This window comes from Pogoniulus pusillus, chromosome 26, assembly GCF_015220805.1.
Source record: "Pogoniulus pusillus isolate bPogPus1 chromosome 26, bPogPus1.pri, whole genome shotgun sequence".
NCBI lineage: Eukaryota > Metazoa > Chordata > Aves > Piciformes > Lybiidae > Pogoniulus > Pogoniulus pusillus.
The window spans coordinates 5666342-5688011 of record NC_087289.1 but is presented as its reverse complement, the minus strand read 5'-3'; the positions used below and the strand labels follow the sequence as shown (position 1 = coordinate 5688011).

The 21670-nt window shown below is 44.3% G+C and overlaps 1 protein-coding gene across 3 annotated transcripts in view; it reads right to left on the bottom strand.

Annotated features, from left to right (window-relative positions):
* Positions 1–21670, bottom strand: part of DIS3L2 (DIS3 like 3'-5' exoribonuclease 2) — a 206549-nt gene that overhangs the window by 72331 nt on the left and 112548 nt on the right. For all 3 annotated transcript variants that reach the window (XM_064165709.1, XM_064165710.1, XM_064165711.1), the window contains 2 exons: positions 7837–7949; positions 472–579 (listed from right to left, as the gene is read on the bottom strand). In XM_064165709.1, coding sequence (XP_064021779.1) covers positions 472–579; positions 7837–7949 — 221 coding nt within the window. The remainder of the gene's footprint in view (positions 1–471; positions 580–7836; positions 7950–21670) is intronic.

Sequence of the window (21670 nt, the reverse complement as noted above, 5' to 3'; positions counted from 1 at the left end):
CATACAAATATTCTTCCTCTCCCCACCACAGAATCATAGAATGTTTTGGGTTGGAAAGGACTTTTAAAGGTCATCTAGTCCAACCCCACCCTGCAGAGACATTTTTAACTAGATCAGGTTGTTCAGAGCCCCATCCAACCCTTGACTCTTTCCAGCTTCTACTATCTCTCTGGGTAAGCTGTACTAGAGTTTCAGCACCCTTATTGTAAAAACAATTATTGCCAATCTAAACCTACTCTCTTTTAGTTTAAAACCACCAATTTCTCATCCTTGACAGTGAGATTATTCCATTTGGGATGGTAACACAACAGCAAGACAAGATACAGACACAATTTCAGTGCTGTTCACCCACAAGTCCTCTGCTGTCCACCTGGTTGTTGAGGGACAGTATTTTTACTACTCTGTTTGCAAGAGTAGAGGCTGGCCACTGAAGGACTGACTGGCAGCATGACTGCCTGCTACTTGAAGTACCTTGCCTTCTGGAGTCATCTTCCACATCACAGAGAACGTCAGTCTGTCTCTCATGGGATTGAGACTGCATAACTCCTCACACAGCAGTTTGGGAAGCATTGGGATCACCTGGAAGAGAAGAAAGCCTTGGTGAGATATAGCCTTTTAGTAGATGACCTGCTGGTCAAGTACATGGCCTGCTGGTCAAGTTTCCCTGACCACTTGGTAGAAGACAGGCTCGACAACCTTGGTGATACTGTGATACTGTGACAATGCACAGGAGAAACCGCATTAATGCTTCAGGATTGCATTCTCTGTGGCAGGAGTGGCTACACCATAGCTATGGGATGCATCAGCCATGCCAGAGCTACATCACATGGTGAAGAGCATGCTGGCATGGAACCAGTAAATAAACCAAGGATGCCAAGACACAGCTAAGGCCAGCAACATTCACATCAGCCCAGCCCCTCAATGAAACCAGGAGGAGCTGCCAGTCTCCAACCTAGCAATTATTCCAGTGCTCCCCTCCGCTGAATGGAGTAAACATGCTGGAGCATCCTGCATCCTTGGTTATAGCATCCTGCATCCTTGGTTAGGCAAACATTGCACTCTGCAGCTTTTAAGGTCACAAAGTTTGCTCCGTGTTCACTTTTTTCCCCACTGCCATTTTGGCACTGGGAAAAATGAGGAAGGCTTAGCACATCAGGAAGCTTGATGTTGAAGAAACATGGTCCTGGCAGTCAGGAAGTGAAGAGTTTGGACCTGGGAACCGTGTCTCTTGCTTTGCCTCCGAACACTGCGTAACCAGGCAAGTCATGCACTTCTGCTCCCTGCAAAGGATAATGAAACTTCTTTTATGCACCACCAGAGTGGTGCTTGGCTTTAATAAAGACTAAGCCATGCTTTGTAGCACAGCCCAGAACAAGGGGATGTTGGCAAGATAAACAAATGCACCCGGTTTATGAATATTGAACATGATGGTTGCAAACAGGGAGAGCAATTATTATTTTGCTATACTCAACTCTGAATAAAATGTCAGACAACAGAAGTTTTTGGCAGGGATTTCTTTCCCTTCTGTCCTAATTCCTTGCAATTAATCAATATTTCTCCTGCTGAACTCTGAATTACCAAACTATGCATTACTCACCTGACTGCAGAAACAAGGCGAAAGCTTTGGAGCATATTCACACTAGAATAACCTGGGCAGCTCCAAGTGTTTCTACAACCCCTGAGCTATTTCCCAGGTGAAGTCTGCTGCAAAGATAATATTTAGCAGCTGTTTAATGAAGCAAACCTAATTATAAGAGTTCCACATTCTTATTTCCCTTCTCATTATTTACCTCTGTGAGGATGCAGTAACTGCCTTCAAAGAACCACCACATTACTCCTCTTGTTTATTCCAAGTGAGAGCACAGGCTGCTGCATTCCAGAAAAACCCAGAAAATGCTCTACTTGGTTGCCATAAAATAGTTTAGCTATTTAATTTAGTTCCCACTTTGGTTGCTCTCTGCCCCACTCCCTAAATATATGGTCAGCAGGAAGCTGACTGGCATGCAAACCCCATCTCTTCCAATCTCCATGACACCAGCTGGGTGATTCCAGAGACAACTTTTTTTTCTATCTGGATACCAGAGAAACAAAAGTTCTTCAAAACAGTAAGAAACAAAGCTTTAGGTGTCCATATTTACCTTTTGCTTTGAAAGACTCTTAAAATATTTAATCACATTTGTGTTTTGGCACCAGATGATGGCTATAAATCCATCCTAATTGCAGTGCACGCTAATGCCAAAAGGCTAACTGTACAGTCTGTGATTGTGCAGGAGTCCCTTGCAGCATGAATCAGCAGCACTAGGTCAGCTGGAAGGCCACAAGGGTAAGATTATGATAAGCTGTTTCCCGCCACACAAAGGCAGTTATTCCAGTTGTTATTCCAGTTGTGAGCAGTGCATTAACAATGCTGCTATACTCATAACTCACAGGTCCAATACGTGAGCTCTGCCATGCTGCCTGGAAGGACCCACACCACAAGGTTATAAATTTAGCCTGAGTGGTGCCAGCCCATACCAGAAAAGAGAGAAAATAGTTTTATATACCATGGGAAATCCCTGCCTGCCTAAGATCATCCACGGTCACCATGAGACCCTGAAGTTCAGGTCACAAAGTGCCAGTAATTTAATAAAAGCTCCCATGCCCTTTTCCAGCCAAATGAAAAGCTGCAGTTAGAAGCTGTTCTCTCCCTCCCCCTTTCTGTGATTGATTGTCAGACAATGGTCCACACATATCGAATATTTCTGTGCCTTAGCACACCCTCTTTCCCTTCACATCTCCTGTAGCAATAACAGCCTGCTAGAAAAATGCTTACATGAAACATGAAAGCCCATCCACAAAGAGTAGCCTGAATGAAACAACAGGATGCTTGTTTTAAGTGTACTTGAGCAGGATTAATACCTGATTCAAGAGGCTATAATTCTATAGAAGGGCTATCAAATGATGTGAAACACAAGCAAAGCTTTAACTCAGCTCCTAATTACAGCACTAAACCGAGCAATTAGCTGTAACAAACCCACTGTTAAATAGGGAAGCATCAACCTGCCTTACTCTTGTTTTACAGGAGAGAAACTTTAGGCAAAGCAACTTAACCCAAGGTAGGGAGGAAGCCTCAAAGGAGGAGCAAGATTTCAATCAACCTTTTCATGGGCTCATCAAATACATGTGTAAGATAATGTGACCTTGCACTGAAGGTATTTCAATTTTTATCTACCTTACTGAAACCTGGTTTCAACATCACAGCAGCCTTGGCGAGCTGCCTCCCTCTGCTTTAACATCGCAGTTCCTCCTCATATTCTACACAGAGAATAAGCCAAATATCAGAAGGCACAGAAGTTATAAATACACATTTCCTTCTTCCTTAACACGATACGGTCACAGGCTGAAAGGATTCTCAGTAGTTGCAAGACCAGCATTTAGCACAGAAAGATGTCACAATTGTGTCACACTTGGAGAGCAAGATGCTTCGGGAGTAATCGCAGGGGCTGCCCAGAAGGAACTTTCACAATAGGATTAGCTTCATCTTTTTTTCTGAAGGAGACCCAGGAGGAGAGGAGATTTCCCTAAGTACATCTTTAATGCCCAGACTTGCAAAATATCAGGGTCGTGTAGCATCACCTCAAATAATCCAGAGGTTGCCTGGCATCTTTTAAGTGCTTTGCCCTTCCCATGACTGTCTGCCAAGAGAGAGCAGCGTCTGCCAGCTGCCCTGTGGAGTGCCTGGGCAGGCAGAAATCTGGCTGGCTGCAATGCTGCTGAGGGTATCACCTCTGCTGGGAAGTGGTTTCCTTAGCCAATTGCTAAGGATGTGCCCGTGTTGGGGATCACATCATTCAGCACGATTTTATTGCAGGTGGAAACAAAGTCACTCAAGCTTACAAAGGGATCATAAAGCTGGAAGAGGGGGATGTAGAAACATAGTTCAGTCCAGAAAGGCAGTTGGACACCCCCAGCAGGGCCAGAATAAAAAGCTTTCACAATGGAAAAGAAAGGACCTACAGCCCCCAGGAAATCCTTTCTAATGAATGTATTACAGAAACTGGGGCTGAAGAAAGGTTTGAGTGGTGACAGCTTGTCTGGTTTTCATCCCTCTCTATCTGACTAATAAAAGATCTCATCTCTCCTCACAAGCCTAGCAGGGCCCAGGAGATCCTGAAAAGAGCACTTCTTTGAGAGAAAGGCTGATATCCACAGTGCTCACAGCCATGGTCTGCATTTCAAATCAAATCACAGGCAGGATTTCTCTCTCCCCATTTCCAAGTCCTGCATGTGATATCTCCAGCTCCAGACGCAGCGCCCCAGCACTGCCTGACAGCTCTGCTCCATGCTACCAGCTCTCCCCACAGGCAGCCATGCACCCCAAAGCAGTGGGCAGAAAGGGAAAAGCAAAGTAAGAAAAGCCTCTGCCTGGGCTGGGGGCCTTCCTACTTTGTCATCTCAGTGTTATGTGCACCTGCAACCATGGCTGACCACACTGCTTAGCAGCTGACTCCTCTGCATGGTGCATTCAATTTGGAGACAGGAAGATCTAACCTCCTGCTTGTGAGAGCTCTTGGGTTTGATTTGTTTTGCCACTTGGGCTAATAAAGTGTTTCCAGAAACCATATGTCAGTTTCCAGCCTCAAACTCATTCCTAGGAAGCCAGGCAGTGGGAGGGAGCACAAACATACTGAGATGATAAAATTCCCAGTTCCCTTTAAAACCAAAGCATCTGCTGCAGCCAGGAGCAACTGACTGGCCAGGTTCAGAGCGAGTTAGCCAGTGAGGTTCTCATCAACAGACTCACTGTAGCAGGTTTTCAATGAACAGAAGGGTAAAATCAGTCAACCAAAAGAAAAAAGGGAGCAAACCTGATTAAGGATAACCTCTTATTCCATAAAGTTCCACGAAGAGCTTTTCTCCCTTTAACAAACCCATTCTGCTGATGCCCTGCTTTGGCTACCTGCTCAGGCTTGGTGCAGTGGGACATGACCACTGCTGACTCCAGGGGTGACTCCTCCTTCCAGAACCATTCTGATGGGAAGGGATTGTATTAACTTAAAGTTTCCATCAACTGCTCTCTCTCCTCAGAGCTGGGAAGAGGACGAAGAGGTCCAACAACGGGGTGGGCTCAGTGAGCCTCTTGCTTACACACTAAAAGACACTCAGAGGAAATAGGCAATTTGTTTATGAGCCAAGATTTCTGCTCAAGACTTGTATCAACACTTCCATGAATTCAGATTTTGAGCAACTCTTTGTTACTCAGTCTGAGATTATCAAAATATCAACACCCTGACAACCTGCTGGTGTCAAAAGCGAATGCCTCCAAGTCCTTGGACTCAATGTGAAGATAGGCTTACAGTTCCCATCTTTGATCTCCAGTATAAAATATGACCAATAAAATATTATAGGGATTTATGGCTGACCTCTCACTCAAGCTGCTTCACACCTAAAATAACACGACAAGATGTGCCAAAAGAGAGGAAACTGTTTAGGTTTTCTTGCTTCTTAAAACCCGATACAGGATTACTTCAAAAACTTCTGACTTTTATTAAATGGCCTGCTAGCAATTACACAGTAACTCCCCTTCTGGATACATGGTTCAAGAAAACTAAATATGTGGCTTTATTTAACTTCTTTGGGAGGATTAGCGTGGTGCTAACCTCTAGCAGGATCACAGCTGTCTTAGGAAACAGCTCCATCAAAGGAAAGCATATTTTCTCCAAGAATCACGATACCATCTCCTTTCAGACAGCCTGGCCACTCTCCTTTGCCCATCCCCTCTTCACCTTTTCATCTCTTGCAACTAAAATATTGACCATTTCATGACCTAACCCATCTTGCACTCTCACTTCTGCAGAGTGGAAGTGTGGCTGAAACACTAATGCTGACTGCTGGGACAAGGAAGCTGAAGAGCAATTCGAGATTACTGACAACAGGTAACTTAGATTGGTATTGCACCTGACTGGTAGTGCTGAGGGGGAGAAGTGCTTTGAAAGAGAATTCAATTAGCTTTTGAATTCAACTAGATTTTTATGAAAAAATGTCCTTCTACATAAAAATCTTCCTTAGCCCTTTGAAAAAAAATCCCAAGCCAAATCACAATATTCTGATTTAGAAATACTGCCACAACATCTTTCCAGACTACAGCTTTGCTGCCCTGCAGTGACATACCCCTGGGCAAGCCCTCATCTCCCATAGTGAGCTACAGCCATTGAGGGGAAAGCAGAGCACCACATAAGCCAAGGGTTTATCACTGCACAGACTGTAGGATTGGCAAGCCTCTGGTGCCAGAACTGCTCTTTCCATGTGATAATCATTGCTTCCCACTCGTGGGGAACAGCAAGTCACTGGTAACTGGCATTTCCCAGTGTGGCCATTCCTTGGTGCTGCACTGCTGTCAGCCTCACTACCACCAAATCCATCTAGGGCACTTTCTCCACACTAGGGATATTCTGACACAACTCATACTTAGAGATGTCAAATCCACCAGGATTCACTGAAGTCCCCTGAATAGCCTTACTGTTTCCACCCAGGAATCTTATGCAACAGCTACTAAGCTTAACAGCTTGACATCAAAACACTAATTTGATTTCAGTAGCACAAAATACAACATTTTACCATCTGGAAAGCATGAAGTGGACACAGGAAACTATTGGAACTAGCATCACTACAAGATCCTTCCCAGACAGCAACACCAGAACATCCAGGAAGCATTACTCCTAATCCTCAAAGTAGCAAGAAGGATATCATAGACTCACAGAATGGTTTGGGTTAGAAGGGACACTAAAGATCACTTAGTTCCAACTCCCATGCCAGAGCAGGGATCCCTTCCACTAGACTGGGTTGCTCAAAATCCTATCAAACCTGACCTTGAACAGCTCCAGGAAAGAGGCATCCACAACTTCATTGGACAACCTGTTCCAGTATCTCATCACCCTCACAGTAAGGAATATTCTCTAAAAGATGTCCTATCATTCCAGAAATGGCTGTATAGACCAAAACTTCAGCCTGACTGAATGGTAGCATAGAGGGAGGCAGATTAGTCTGCTCTTTTGAGACTGCCTCGACCCTCCTCTACATGCAGCTTCAAGCCATAACAGGAGGCTAACAGCCAGTGCCAGCAGTATCTGATGAGATAGAAACTGCTACTGCACATTCAGTTGAAAATGAGATAGCCACAGACAAAACCTGAATGTTTTCTTTCCCACAATGAACTTGAAGCTGTTCTATTATAAAGTATAGACAATTTTAAACTTGACTTTAACACTTAAGAGCTTCATGCTTTCAAATATCTTTTCAGTGCATGACAAAAGGACAATTTCTGTAGCACATGGATAAGCAGATAAAAGGGTGTGGAACACCCTTGCACCTCAGGATGCAAGACTGCACAGTATGTTTTACACCTTACTCTGCCTCTGGGAGGGATAGCTGCTACTACCACACTGAAGACAGAATCCTCTGCCACCACACCTGCAGATTTCAAGCTCACAACAGCAATTCAGACAAGTCAACCTGGCTCATCTCAGGGCAGCACTGTGCAAGGGCAGCTATGAGGCTCCAGAGTAGTGAAGCCCTGTTCACACACAGCTGCCCCTGAGCTGAGCAGCCCTGGCATACCAGGGTCCCTGCTCAGAGACACAGCATCAAACTGCTGCCTCACATCATGTTCTCTCCATAAACTCTGAGGTAGTCAGCAGCTATGTTAGCTCTTGAGTTTGGATCGACTTGCTCTCTTTTGTAGATCTGCAGCAATAACAGCCAGATTTTCATCATAGACATCTGAGAATGAACCTGTAAAGTGAACTGATGGTAAATGGCAGGCAGTGTTGTCAGATGAAAAGGAAAAGCTGTCCTTACCTTTTGCACTAGATAGACACTGGTTGCTCTTTCGCTTGCTACTTTATCCAGAGCTGTTTCTTCCAGCACAAAGTAGCTGACATCTGCGATGTGAACGCCTACTTCCAAGTTCCCTGAAATTGCAGGAGGAGGTCAGTAGGCTGCAGGTAGGAACAAACCGCTGACATATTTCACTCTGGCCCCTCTCCCCTCACTCCCAGTTCTAACCATAATCTCCTCACCTTATGCCTAGATCTCAACAATTCTACTTGTTTCCGCCTCTTCCATCTGAGAGGAGAACTGTGGGCTCTCAGAACACTACCAAATTCACAGGCACTGTGGCTACCCTATACAAATGGATACATGTGTAAGTGAATCCTTGAGCACAGAGGTGATTATGTGAAAACCCTTAAAACCGTGTGGGTAAGTCTTGCCAAATAGCAGTTTGTAAGAGTGAGCCCAGTTTTCATTCCTTTGCTGTCAGACAACGGGAAGCAAGAACTGTGGAACCCCATTTTCCAAGCACACAGGCAGTGCAGGACACCATTACCTGGGTATGGAGCAGCTGCTCACACATGCTTTTGGCTTTTCAGAGCTGCACTTCTTTCCAGTTCACCCTGGTTTAGCCCAAATTGCTGATGGCAACCTGGGAAGTCCTCAATGACTCTGGATCAGGGCATGCAGAAGTGCAGCTCTTCCACAAGTAGAATATTCCCAATGATATTTCTGTTTCCCCTTCAGATTAGGCTTTTCATCTTTTAATTAGAGTCCAGTCTAGAAGTGCCTCAATTTAAAAGTTAGGCTAGAGAGGAATACTCTTGAAGTTTATCATGAGGCTTTGGCAATAATTTGGATTAAGAAGTAGGGATCATTCCCAACTTTGGAGGCAATTAGTATCTTGGTCCAAGAAATTCTGGTTTGCTAATCCTCACAGAAGTCTACTGACCTTTGTTTTCTCTGGAAGGACTGGGCTAGATTTGAGGTGCTTATTTGTAGAATAGTTCTAAGTGCAGCAAGTTCCTAATTATAACATTTGGTTCTTTATAGGAATTCACCTAACTTCTTGGTATCTATAAATATTTTTTCTTTCCTAATTTTCTTTTTAGTATATAAAGGCAATGTAATAAGACACTAAGCTGGTGACAATCCTGTTTGTTTATACACCTTGCAAAGGATATTATCAAAGCCCTTCTCTAGAATGTCACGTTTTTGAAGGACAAAATGGTTCATAGCTGCATTCATGTGGTGGATTAGGAACTTTTCCCCCCCATCACTACTGGAATTTACCAGAACAACTCAGATGGCTTGGAAGTAAAAAGAAGCTACATTTGCAGCATGGCAAAATTTCCAAGCATATATATATATATATATATATAATATTTACAAGTATCTAGAAGAAGTTACAATTATATACAAATTAGAAATAACACAGAAATCCAAACTCCCTCCCAGACAAAGGAAACTGCCCAGAAGGGCTCAAAGCTACCCCTGTCTTTCTCAGACAGGCAAACAAACCCAAAAGCCAGCAAAGCTGACATTGTTAGTTGTTAGCTGAGATTAGAGGGGAGATATTAGAGCAGATCGAAGGAGAAATGAATAGAGCAATGTCCCAGGACAGAGTAAGGAAAAATTGTTCACATTTTGGCTTTTTATCCCTCTCAGTAAACTAATGAATGATATAGACTTCATCATTATTTTCTTTTCACAACCAATAATCTAAGTTTTCTCATTAAAATATTCCAATTAGCCTCAAATCAGCACAACTCATTGGGCAGTACATCTGCCTGTGCACCCTTCTGATGGGTACCAGGTGCTAGAGTCCAGCAGAGCAGAAACTGAAATGTATGCAAGTGAAAAGGAAGCATTGGAAGGTTCAAGCTGCTATTAGGAGAGCCACCTAGCCCACTGTGCTCTCACCTGTGAGTTCAGGTAAGTGAGCACCCACCCAGCCTGTGAGACTGTTTGAATTCATAACAATCTTTAACAACTGTCTGTTTGAGTCCTTTTGTACACTTGGCAGAGCACAGATGTAAAAGCAGCAGAAATGCATATGGAAGATAGGAGAGCTGAGGTTTAGATTCATCCATGTCACCTACAGTCACTGGAAGGTCCTGCAGAAAGTAAATATGATGGCAGCACAGCGAGAGGGCAGTAATTCCATCTCACACCAAGGAAGAAATTCCACCAGTCGTTAGGAAGCTGGGAGAAAAGGGCTGCAGATTAAATGGTTCACCTCAGAAAGCTGCCTACAGCTGTGTTGTGATATTATCACATGCTTGAAAGCTGCTCGACATGGATTAGGCATCCAAGCCTGAAACTACTTAGACAGTAAGTCTTAGACCAACACTTCGACCAACAGGTTTAGTGTTACACACACTCCAAGCCAACATACTCAGAAGGTAAAAAAATACCAACTACTTTGAAGTCAATACTGTAATGTATTGACCCTGCAGGCAAATATTGACTAAAGGAAAAGGAGAGAGGGTCATTACATCATGCCTTTAACTGTCCTTTAATTCAATATGTGCACTTTTACATACATGAACTTTTCGTCCTCGATAGAAAAATCGACAGACCAAGAAAGATCTCAGTGCATGAGATGATAAAACATGGAGCCAGCCAATGAAAACACCTTGAGTGGAGATAAATTTCATTCAGGTTTCCCACCAGAGCTTCTAAGAGCTGGGGTCAGTGCTAGCCCCCTGCTTTTCAACTTCTAATGGAAAGTCTATCTAAATATTTTCTTACATACATTGACATAATGCAAACTGGCAGCTCTTCGGTTCGCCTTGCTCGAGTATGTATCTCCCTACCTCCCTCACCCCCCAACAAGTCAGACTATGAGAAGGTGAAGATACAGCACAGCAATCAACCAATCTGATTGCTCTCAAATCACTGCTTCTGGGTGTGTTAGACAAAATACCAGCCTCAGTCTGTACAGAAACACCTGCCTACTGCTCTCTCCTGCTTTATTTGCTAACTAAAATGAAAGACCTCTGTGGATAGAGAAATACTATTCACTAGGATTCTCTTCCAGGTCCACAAACCATTTCTCTAGTCTCATTAATTTTTATGACAAAGTCACAAAAGGAACATTTCATGTTGTAAGCCTTCTGTTATTTCCCAAGGAGAAAAAAAAAAAAAAGAGAAAATGTGGCCTGAATGAAAAGAGAGTTAAAGTCATTTATTAAAAAGAGTCTTGTCAGAGAGAGCAAAGAAAAGGGGAAAGGGTGGGCACCACATGGACCACACACCACAAGCTCTGCTCCACCTTCATCTGGATGAATAAATCTATTTTTCCAGCAAATAAAGGCTTCATATCTTGGCAGGTAGCTCTGCATCATGATAAGACTTTGTACTCTACGTTTCTTACAGAAACAAGTACTTTACAAACCATGGACTTGCTTCATTCCAAATTTAGGAGTCTCCTAGAGTGAAGCTAACAACCCCTAAAGCTAGATATATACTGCCAGTGTAAGGATTTCATTTTTCAAAGAGAAACTTATGTAAGAATGTAGAGAAGATTTAGCCAAACACTTCATATGCTGCTGTTGAAGCCAGAGCTGAAGGGAGCATCATGATGAAAAATGCTGAAGGCACTCGGGTGGCTTTACAGTATCACAGTATCATCAGGGTTGGAAGAGACCTCACAGACCATCAAGTCCAACCCTTTACCACAGAGCTCAAGGCTAGACCATGGCACCAAGTGCCACGTCCAACCTTGCCTTGAACAGCTCCAGGGACGGCGACTCCACCACCTCCCCGGGCAGCCCATTCCAGTGTCCAATGACTCTCTCAGTGAAGAACTTTCTCCTCACCTCCAGCCTAAATTTCCCCTGGCGCAGCCAGCAGCATCTCTGGGACTTTATTCATATAAAATAATTTCCCCTGGAAGTGGGTGCAAACTGTCATCCCATTTGAAGTCTGCCATCACAAGGCTGCTATGAGGGAGATGTTTAACAACAGAGAACGAGGCACCTTTTATGACCCAGCGGTACCCTATTAGCTCCTCTCTGCGACTACAGAGACACAGCAGCAGAGATGGATGGGAGACAGCAGTATGACATCAAATTACACCGTGGCATTGCAAAGCCTCATAATGAGGCCCTTTGCAAAGAGGAGATCTCCTCTTGAGGCCTGCAATAGAAAGAGGGAAAGGGCTTGGCACACAGACATGAAAGCTCTCTTGGGCCAATGCTGTGCACAAGAGGGATAGGATCCTTGTGGTCCTTTCCAACCATAGTGATTTATAGTGATTAGATGTTTTTTCATAGAATTTCATAGAATCAACCAGGTTGGAAGAGACCTCCAAGATCATCCAGTCCAACCTAGCACCCAGCCCTAACCAATCAACCAGACCATGGCACTAAGTGCCTCATCCAGGCTTTTCTTGAACACCTCCAGGGACGGTGCCTCCACCACCTCCCTGGGCAGCCCATTCCAATGGGAAATCACTCTCTGTGAAGAACTTCTTCCTAACATCCAGCCTATACCTACCATGGCACAACTTGAGACTGTGTCCCCTTGTTCTATTGCTGGTTGTCTGGGAGAAGAGGCCACCCCCCACCTGAGGGATTTGGTTTAGTCAAGGACTTGTCAGTGTGAAACTGATGATTGGACTTGATGATCTTGAAGGTCTTTTCCAGTCTAAGAAACTCTGATTCTGTAATTTGGTGCCACCTTCCTGTTCACAACAGAGCTCTGATGCCCTTGCTGCACTGCACACAGATGAAACAACTCCCCTTTATGTTTACCATCTTGTAGGCTGCCAGAATAGCAGAATATAACAGACTTGTACTTCTCCAACTTCCTAAAAGCCTGGATCCCCCCCTCAAAGCTTACCAAGTGATGGAGCTACGATGCTGCCCCAGGCACATAGCAGTTTTGTGGAAGGTTTGGCTCCTTGATCTGAGAATCTGGTTTGTTTGAACCCACTCCAAAACTTTGTGTAACACTGATATGATGCTAAAAATTAAAGGAGAATGGTGGCACCTCACAGAAGAACAAAGAACAAGCTGTTCCTTTTTTTCTTATTATTATTATCACTGATGAGCTCATTCTCTACGACAAAACAGTTCAAAGAACTTCTTTCTTTCGTGAGGAAAACTATAAACAAAAAAGGATTAGCAAGAAAGAGCTGGAAGAGAAGGGAAAAAACCTTTCAGTCTGTAAATGCTCCACAAAAAAACTGCCAAACCAGCAAGTCCTATCAAGTATTTGCCCCAGAAATCAGAAAGCTGAGTTGAATGTATTCGAATAGTATGGAAAGCAACACACTTGGTCCCTCCTGTCTTCAGCCATCCCACTCAGCACTAGCACAAATACGGACAGAACGACCAAGCAAGTTCAGCTTACACCTTAGCATATGTGAATTCTAGGATCATGCAAACTAAAAATGCATCTCTTCATGGACAAAACAGCAGAAGGTAATTCTCTAGCGTGCATACACACTCCCCTTTATTTCTATCTCATCTTCAAGCAGCGTGATTCTCAGGAGAGAAGACAAACAGTAGCAAGAGCATTGAGAGAACTCAAAACCTAATACCAAGCTTTTTGCATTAATCACTATTTCTCGCACTGTATTCAGCCCTCAGAAGAGTGCAATCTGCTTTTCAAAGTGTTTGGGCTAGCCAGAAAGCCAACTACCTACTTGCTGTCAGCAGGTCAAAGCAGCTGGCTGTTCCCTGGCTCTTTGTGGCAAATAATCACAGCTCTTTCTCATTCCCCTGTCCTGGGGGGTACCATCCTGCTGCTCTTATCTGCAAAGGAATACTTAGCACCTTGCAAAAGTATGAAAAACTTGCATAAAGAGAGATAAATGAGGCCTTTAGCCTACATGAATATTTTGCTGCCATTACAAGTGCTACAGGAGAGCATGGGTCTGAGGTGCTCATGTGTGCTTGTAGGCAAACAGGCAAGGACAGTGTCTACAGAGGAGGGTCTCTGTTACAAAAGGCATAGCCAGAGGGGCTGTAGACAGTAGCACGGCTGGACACAAACCAAATAATTGCACTGAGTCAGAAAATGCCTCTGAGATTTGGGGAAGCTGCTGGAATTAGCTAGAGGCCGTCACAGATATGCCTTTAAATGAAGGACTTGATCCGAACCCTAAGATTCCTTTTTCTCTTTAGCATGTGTTAAGTACATTGAAAGCGAAACAGAAGTGGCCCTCCTGGGATAGAGAGAAGAAGAAAAAAGAGAGAGAGAAAAGACAATGACTGAGTGGGAGAAAAGAGCAAATGGGAAAGCAAAAAAAACCCCAAACAAACCCAAAACCCAAGCAAGAACAAGATGGAGAAGAGTTCAATACAAAAATAAATGCCAGACCATGGAAAGAGGGAGTTATTTGCCTGCTCTGGAGCCTGAAGACAAAGGTGGGTGGCTTTAATTCCCAGCTGTTGCTTTTCCACCACAGGAAGCCAAGCTATTGTTCAGAAAAATCAGGCAGTGTGTTTTATTTTACCTATTTTAAAACAACAAGGCAAGTGCTTAAATCTTACTTGTGTGCCCCAGGGCCATTTGCTTTCTGAAAGTGCAATGCAGCTGAGCATAAATCCATTAACTTGTTTACCAGGAAACCAAATTTTTTTGAATTATCACATGATGGTCTCTAGCCAACCCAAATGCAACTAATTACACCTTTCTTTAAGCAAGAAATAGCTTTTTCTTTCTCTAAAGGTCTCTTCCTTGACATAGCCTCCTGAAAAGACTCCGGCAAAAGGAAATCAGAGACCTGTGTCTCAAGAGAGCAGGACAAGTCCCTGGGGCACAGAGCTGCAACTTTTCCATCTGAGCAGAAGTATGACTTTAGTAAATTTTGCAACAACTTCAAAAGAGGAAAAACTGCCTGCCCAAACAAACAACAAGCATGTCTAAAGGGGAACAATCCACAAAACACTGTGTAGTAGCATTATGTACTACCAGGCGCTGCAGCTAGGAGATGTCCCAATCCAAGCTCCTCTGCCATTGGCTTGCATGAAAAATGTACCACAGAAACAGCTCCCTCAAACCTCAGGCCACATAGAGACTTTGAGACCACCAGGAACAGCCTGGTCAGGGTTTCAAGACATTTGAACTCTTCTTTGAATAATGCTTCATAACTTTTCTCTGTGTTTGTAGCACCTGGAGAGGTGCTTCCCCATGATCATAGAATCATAGAATCAACCAGGTTGGAAGAGACCTCCAAGATCATCCAGTCCAACCTAGCACCCAGCCCTAGCCAGTCAACCAGACCACGGCACTAAGTGTCTCATCCAGTCTTTTCTTGAAGACCCCCAGGGACGGTGCCTCCACCACCTCCCTGGGCAGCCCATTCCAATGCCAATCACTCTCTCTGTGAAGAACTTCTTCCTAATATCCAGCCTATACCTACCCTGGCACAACTTGAGACTGTGTCCCCTTGTTCTATTGCTGGTTGCCTGGGAGAAGAGGCCACCCCCCACCTGGCTACAATGCCCCTTCAGGTAGTTGTAGACAGTAATAAGATCACCCCTGAGCCTCCTCTTCTCCAGGCTAAACAGCCCCAGCTCCCTCAGCCTCTCCTCATAGGATTTGTGCTCCAGGCCCCTCACCAGCTTTGTTGCCCTTCTCTGGACATGTTCCAGCACCTCAACATCTCTCTTGAATTGAGGGGCCCAGAACTGGACACAATCCTATGCCAGAACCTGTTTACCCTGCAGAGGGTCACAGGGAAGTTGGGTTCCTCTGTACCTGCACAGGTGAGATGCCAAAACTGCAAGTTCCACTTACAGGCATTATAAATCATATTGATGTCTTCACAAGATTCAAGTGTAATGCTCAAAACGGAGTTAGAGACCTCAATCAGAATACTGAATGTCAGTATTTGCTATGTGACTGTCTCTGGAAGAACCTCCAGATGACTCATGACCTAGACACAAGTCTTTGCTACTCAGAGTAATCCCAGGCACTGGACAATGGATCTCCAGCTCTTCTCCAGTTATTATCAAGCAGGATAGCAAGGCAATGACTGTGCTGCTGCAAACTCTGATTCCTGTCTCAGAAAGCATCCTTTGCTGGCAGAGAGAAACTACCAAGGCAGATTGTGCTTAGCTCTCTTAAGCAGTCTCTTAACAGTGATGTTTCCAGCTAACATGATGAAGGCAAAAGGACAATCAATTTATGGTATTCCTGTCATTAATTGTTTTTATCACTATCCCATGACCCACTTGAGAGGCTAACTATCAGGAAATCAGCAAGCTTTGAATTTAAAGAATGGGAAGTGGCACCCAACAGCTTTCAAGATGAGTTACAATAATTTTGGGTGTAGGATGTCATCCTGTTCCTGAAATGGTTTAGAGTGGGGAGGGACCAGCATCTTCCTACTGTGAGGTCAGTTCCTTTTGTGATCTCTCTCTACTGATAGCTGAACCAGCACTCCCAGGCACTCAAGGTGACCTTGGGATTTAGTGTTAGGCCAAACCCACTGAGCAGCCTTGACATTTCAACTTCTCTGAGAACAGAATGCAGCTGCTGAGATGTCACTTGTAGCCATCCGATTTCTTGGTTTGTTTTCTGAACCATTTCCAAAGTATTTCCCTCTGCACCTGACTTTACTCTCTCTGTAACTAGCATTACAGTCCACAATCAAGAAACACTGTCGTGAATTGCACTCTAAGATGTTTTTCCTGTTCAGCTGGGTTCTGAAACTCCTGCATTGCAATAAATTAGAAGCTAAAACAATAACCCAGTGATTCTGAGGGATCCTGCCATTTAAGAAAGCTGACAATACAGAACATATACAGCAGTAACTTCTTTCCTGCCTGCATGCAACAAAACAGAATCACAGTTGGAAAAAAACTCCCCAGGATCATCAAGTCCAACTGTTACCCCTACTCTTACAAAGTTCACCTTTAAACCATATCCTCAAGTACCACATCCAAACAGCTTTTAAACACACTCAGGGTTGGTGATTCAACCACCTCTCTGGGCAACCCATTCCAATGCCTGCTGACTGAAGTTAACCATGTGGGAATGTACCCTCATATATCTTCTGATGCTTCTGTGCTAAATGTGCTCAAAAAATCATGTTTTCTCTGTCTCTATATGGATATCACCTATCATATGTGGTTCCTCTCTAAATACTTTCCTCATCCTTGAGGTCCTTTTTAATGAACAGCAAAGTGCTTGTAGATCTGTTTGCATGGGAATTTCTACCCATGCCCCAGCTCCTTAAAGGCATTTGCCCTTTTTTACCCCCCTTCAATGTGATCTGCCATTGGAATGGGCTGCCCAGGGAGATGGTGGAGTCACCATCCCTGGAGGTGTTCAAGCAAAGCCTGGATGAGGCACTTAGTGCCATGGTCTGGTTGACTGGATAGAGCTGGGTGCTAGGTTGGACTGGACAATCTTGGAGGTCTCTTCCAACCTGCTTGATTCTATGATTCTATTTTATGAATATACAATCAGCCACTATTGTTTTTAAGTCTGCATCCATAAATATTAGTGAGATCTACCAGGACACAAAATCCTGTGGCTCTAAATTTTTGGGGAATTGTCCCAGGTCCTGAATTTATGAATTGAGATGATCTGGAAGGCAACTTCACCCAGAGCAACTCTCCTTCCTACACCAAAGTAAACTTGCTTTTATGAGTAACCCTACTGGTATTTGCATGGCTGTTTGGACATTCTGCAGTCATGGTCTTCATGAGATTAGTCCTTCACAGGCAATCTACCTTTTATTTTGTTCTAATCTTCTGTCTTTTTCCCCCCTTTTCTTTGTGTACCATCAAGGTAAAAAACAGGAAAGCTCATAAGATAAGGATGGAATCTCTATAAAATATCTATACTTGAGAGAAAAAATCAGGGCAATAAAACATTCATTCCTCACAACAAATCCTGCCCATTTTTGCTTCCCTAAGCTTTTAATGAATCTTCTCACAAGCAGCTCTCATATATATGTAAAAAAAAGTTTTAGCAAATTATGTTCCAACAATCAATATTCCAACCAAACTCAAACTTCCTTAATCTCCATCCCAATACCTTATTACTCAGTTTAATATGCTTGTCTGGGGATAAGGCTCAGTCTATTTTCCTTTCAATCACCATTAGATTGGAGCAAGCTGCCCAATTTCCACTTAAGCTGACAGAAGCCCTATGTTGTTATCTGACTGATTTGAAGAAAGGTGTTTGCTGGAGGAAAGGTTGTGCAGTCCAGCCCTCTGTTTCCATTCAACATGCACAACCCCAAGTCACTTTAACAGAACAGGCACACCATGCAGCACATGCTGCAGTTCCCCAGGGCTACACAGGGGCACGCTGTGGGACACAGCAGGCATCTGACTTGGCACAGGCCAGAGTGTGTTTTGCATATGTCAAAGCATGTGCAACCACAAGCCCATGGTAGAAGGGAAGGATACAGACCTGGTTTTAATCACTGCAATATGTCTTTTTCACTTTCCTAGTGACACAACAGACTAATCAGCAGGTAACAGGAGAGCTGAGTTAATTATGTCTGATACCAAAGTAAAGCTGACCGAATGCCCACACAATCCTACTCCTTGTGGCTCTTCTTTATTTTCCCTTATTTGACTACTGCAATAAATTTAAGGAAATTGAAGTTTATGGTCATTTTACATTTGGCTCATATATCACTGTGGAGTTTCTGTCATTTTCTCCCCAAGCCTGGTCTCTGTTAATCTTAAACATCCCACCAAAAAAAAAAAGAAAGCATAGCAATTCCATAATGTAACTTTTGATTCAGCACAGTGTTTACCTTAAGCAAGCCAGCCCAGCACGATTCCAATTACAAGCTCTACCTCTACTTTGTGCTGCAGGAACCAAACAGATTAGCTGAAAGGTCCTGTATCAAGTGTTGCTCAAGAAAACTTCCCCTACAGTCCTTAAGTACCCAGAGGGACAAAGCTGAATAGAAAAAAGGGAACATTTATGTTTAAAAGCAAAATATAAGTGCACACAACTTTGCAAAAAACAGAACAATCCAAGTGTTTGTGACCTAATTTCAGGAAAGAACAAGGACAGAAGAAGGTGACCAAGCAGTCACCTGAGATGGCATAGTGTGCCCAGGTGGCCAAGAGAGCCAGTGGCATCCTGGCCTGTATCAGGAACAGTGTGGCCAGTAGGACAAGGGAGGTTATTCTTCCCCTGTACTCAACAATGGTCAGGCCACACCTTGAGTACTCTGTCCAGTGCTGGGCTCCTCAATTCAAGAGAGATGTTGAGGTGCTGGAATGTGTCCAGAGAAGGGTGACGAAGCTGGTGAGGGACCTGGAGCACAGCCCTGTGAGGAGAGACTGAGGGAGCTGGGGGTGTGCAGCCTGCAGAAGAGGAGGCTCAGGGCAGAGCTCATTGCTATCTGCAACTACCTGAAGGGAGCTTGTAGCCAGGTGAGGTTGGTCTCTTCTGCCAGGCAACCAGTAATGGAACAAGGGGACACAGTCTCAAGTTGTGCTGGGGGAAGTCTAGGCTGGATGTTAGGAGGAAGTTGTTGCCAGAGAGAGTGACTGGCACTGGAATGGGCTGCCCAGGGAGGTGATGGAGTCACCATCCCTGGAGGTGTTCAAGAAAAGCCATGGTCTGGTTGATTGGACAGGGCTGGGTGCTAGGTTGGACTGGATGATCTTGGAGGTCTCTTCCAACCTGGTTTATTCTATGATCTTGGGGCTGTCAGTTCTCTACAGCAGTCTTTCAAATGCACCATACTGGAGCTCATGATGCCTAGGGGATGCCTACTAAGGTGTTCACAAGCCTAACAAAGCAGCCCCAGTGTCCATAGGCCCATAGCACATAGGGGATAATTTTACCAAAGTTTGGCAAGGTATTGGTTGGTTTGCCCAAATGCATGAAGTAGGCTCCTCAAGCAGATTCAAGTTCTCACCCTCTGCAGATTTGTTTCTGCAAACTGCAGCCCACAGGCAACTGGCTGATGTCTGCTGAGAAGAAAGATCACACTGCACCCTTCCCAAATTTGGGACACTAAGAAAAGCTCTTTTCTTTGCTTATACCTCATTTTCATGACTCTTATAGAAACCCAGTGTGTTTAAGGGTTTTATCCCTTTTCCCTTAGGTATAATTGATTTAAATTCACCAACAGGTTGAATGGAAAAGGAAGGTCAAAAAAAGGAGCAACATACTGCAGAAGTCTCATTTGCTTAGGTCATCAGGTAAGCACTGGGAAGAGTAGATGAATCTGTTTCTATATGATCTCACCCCAAAGGCAGACAAGCAATGTCACTAAGGACACAAAACCCAAGGCAAAGAGTCCATAGACCATATTTCTATTCTGCAGTAGAATTTCTCCTAGAGCAAAATTTAAACTACTTGAACTCCTTTGTGAAAGAATGCAGGGATACAGGAAGGAAAGAACAACAGTGAGGAGCAGGTTAATCATCAACAGCACACAGAAAAAGATGCACAGAAGCTCTCTCGGTATGGCACAAAGTGCTGCTCTGAAATGAGCATCAACAGCCCTGCATGCAGACAAGGCAACTCCTCACAAACACACCCCACTCTATTCTGCTGCATCCTTTGCCATCACCACCTGACATTTCACTAGATGGATTTGTCTGCCTTTACATTTGTCACATTTCACTTCTCTCCCTACCAGTTGTGCTAGTTTGAAGCTAGCTAGAATGTTTTGGTTAGAAGGATTAGATCACAGGCTGTGAAAGAGAAACAAGGGTGATGTCTACTTCACTCATAGGCTTGCTGAGATGTATAAGAACAACAATTCAAACACAGATAAGGCAGTTGCTCTTCATCTGAGCTCTGAGCTGCATTTCTCTCTAACCTCACTCTCCATCTCTCTGATTAATCCACTTCCTTCCTACCCCCCCAGCTGACCCTCCATTCTTCCTTGGGGCACAAGGCAACGTCTGGGGTAAGGCAGGGGAGAGGGAGAAAGTGGAAGGGTGGTTGGGACCCCCTCCTGGGGACTCAGGTTTCTGGGAGGGCTGTTGTGTTTCTGTATTACCTTTTACCTTGTATATTCCTGTCTATAACTGTATAGACTGCAAATATCTGCTTGTCTATTCTGCTAAGCTGTAAATATAAAGCTTCATTCAAATTTCCAGAGCTGGCTGAGTCTAGTCTGGGTGATTTCCAAAGTGGGGGTGGGTTGGGGGGGTGGGTAACACCCAAACCATCACACCAACAAGCAGCCTTCAAGCAGAACTGCAACACTGGTGTACATCACTGGAAACACAACCACCGCTGCCAGACCATCCCCCAGGAAACGCCTGGCAAGCGTGGGAAACTTGCCGGGTGCCACTGGGACACACAGGTCACCTGGTGTGCTGTGACACCATGAGCTCAGGAAGAGTCTTCCAACGGCTGCACCCTGGGTGAAAGCATTTTGGGCTGGAAAGCAGCGCAGTGGTTTTCTGTGAAAGTCTGCAACATCTGCACAAGCTGGCACCAGCTCTGCCGTGTGCTCCTGGCCGCAGCGCTTTGCTAGAAGACGTGCAGAAAGGATCACAGAAGAGCATCGACTGAAATGAACTTGCTGAAAAACCTCAAGCTACCCTGAAACGGCTCTAGAGAGCTGCGCGGTCCAGAGCCATCCTTTACTCCCAGATTGTGCTGAGTCATCTAAACGGAGCACAGTTTGTTCATGCTTCTGAAGCTGTTACATAAATAACTCTATTTTCCTTCTTTACTGGAGCTGATCTCTTTTCAAATATACACTCAGGAAGGCAAGCAGCAAGCTCACCTCCCTACTGCTATCGTCGAACAATAACAAGGAGCATGCCCGTTAATGAAAAGCAGACTCCCAACACCAAACCCTCTCAAAACCAGACTGGCCCACTTAAGACATATAGCCCTGAAAAGTTTCCAACTGCTGCAATATCCTACTGTGAGCTCCATTAAAAACACAGCT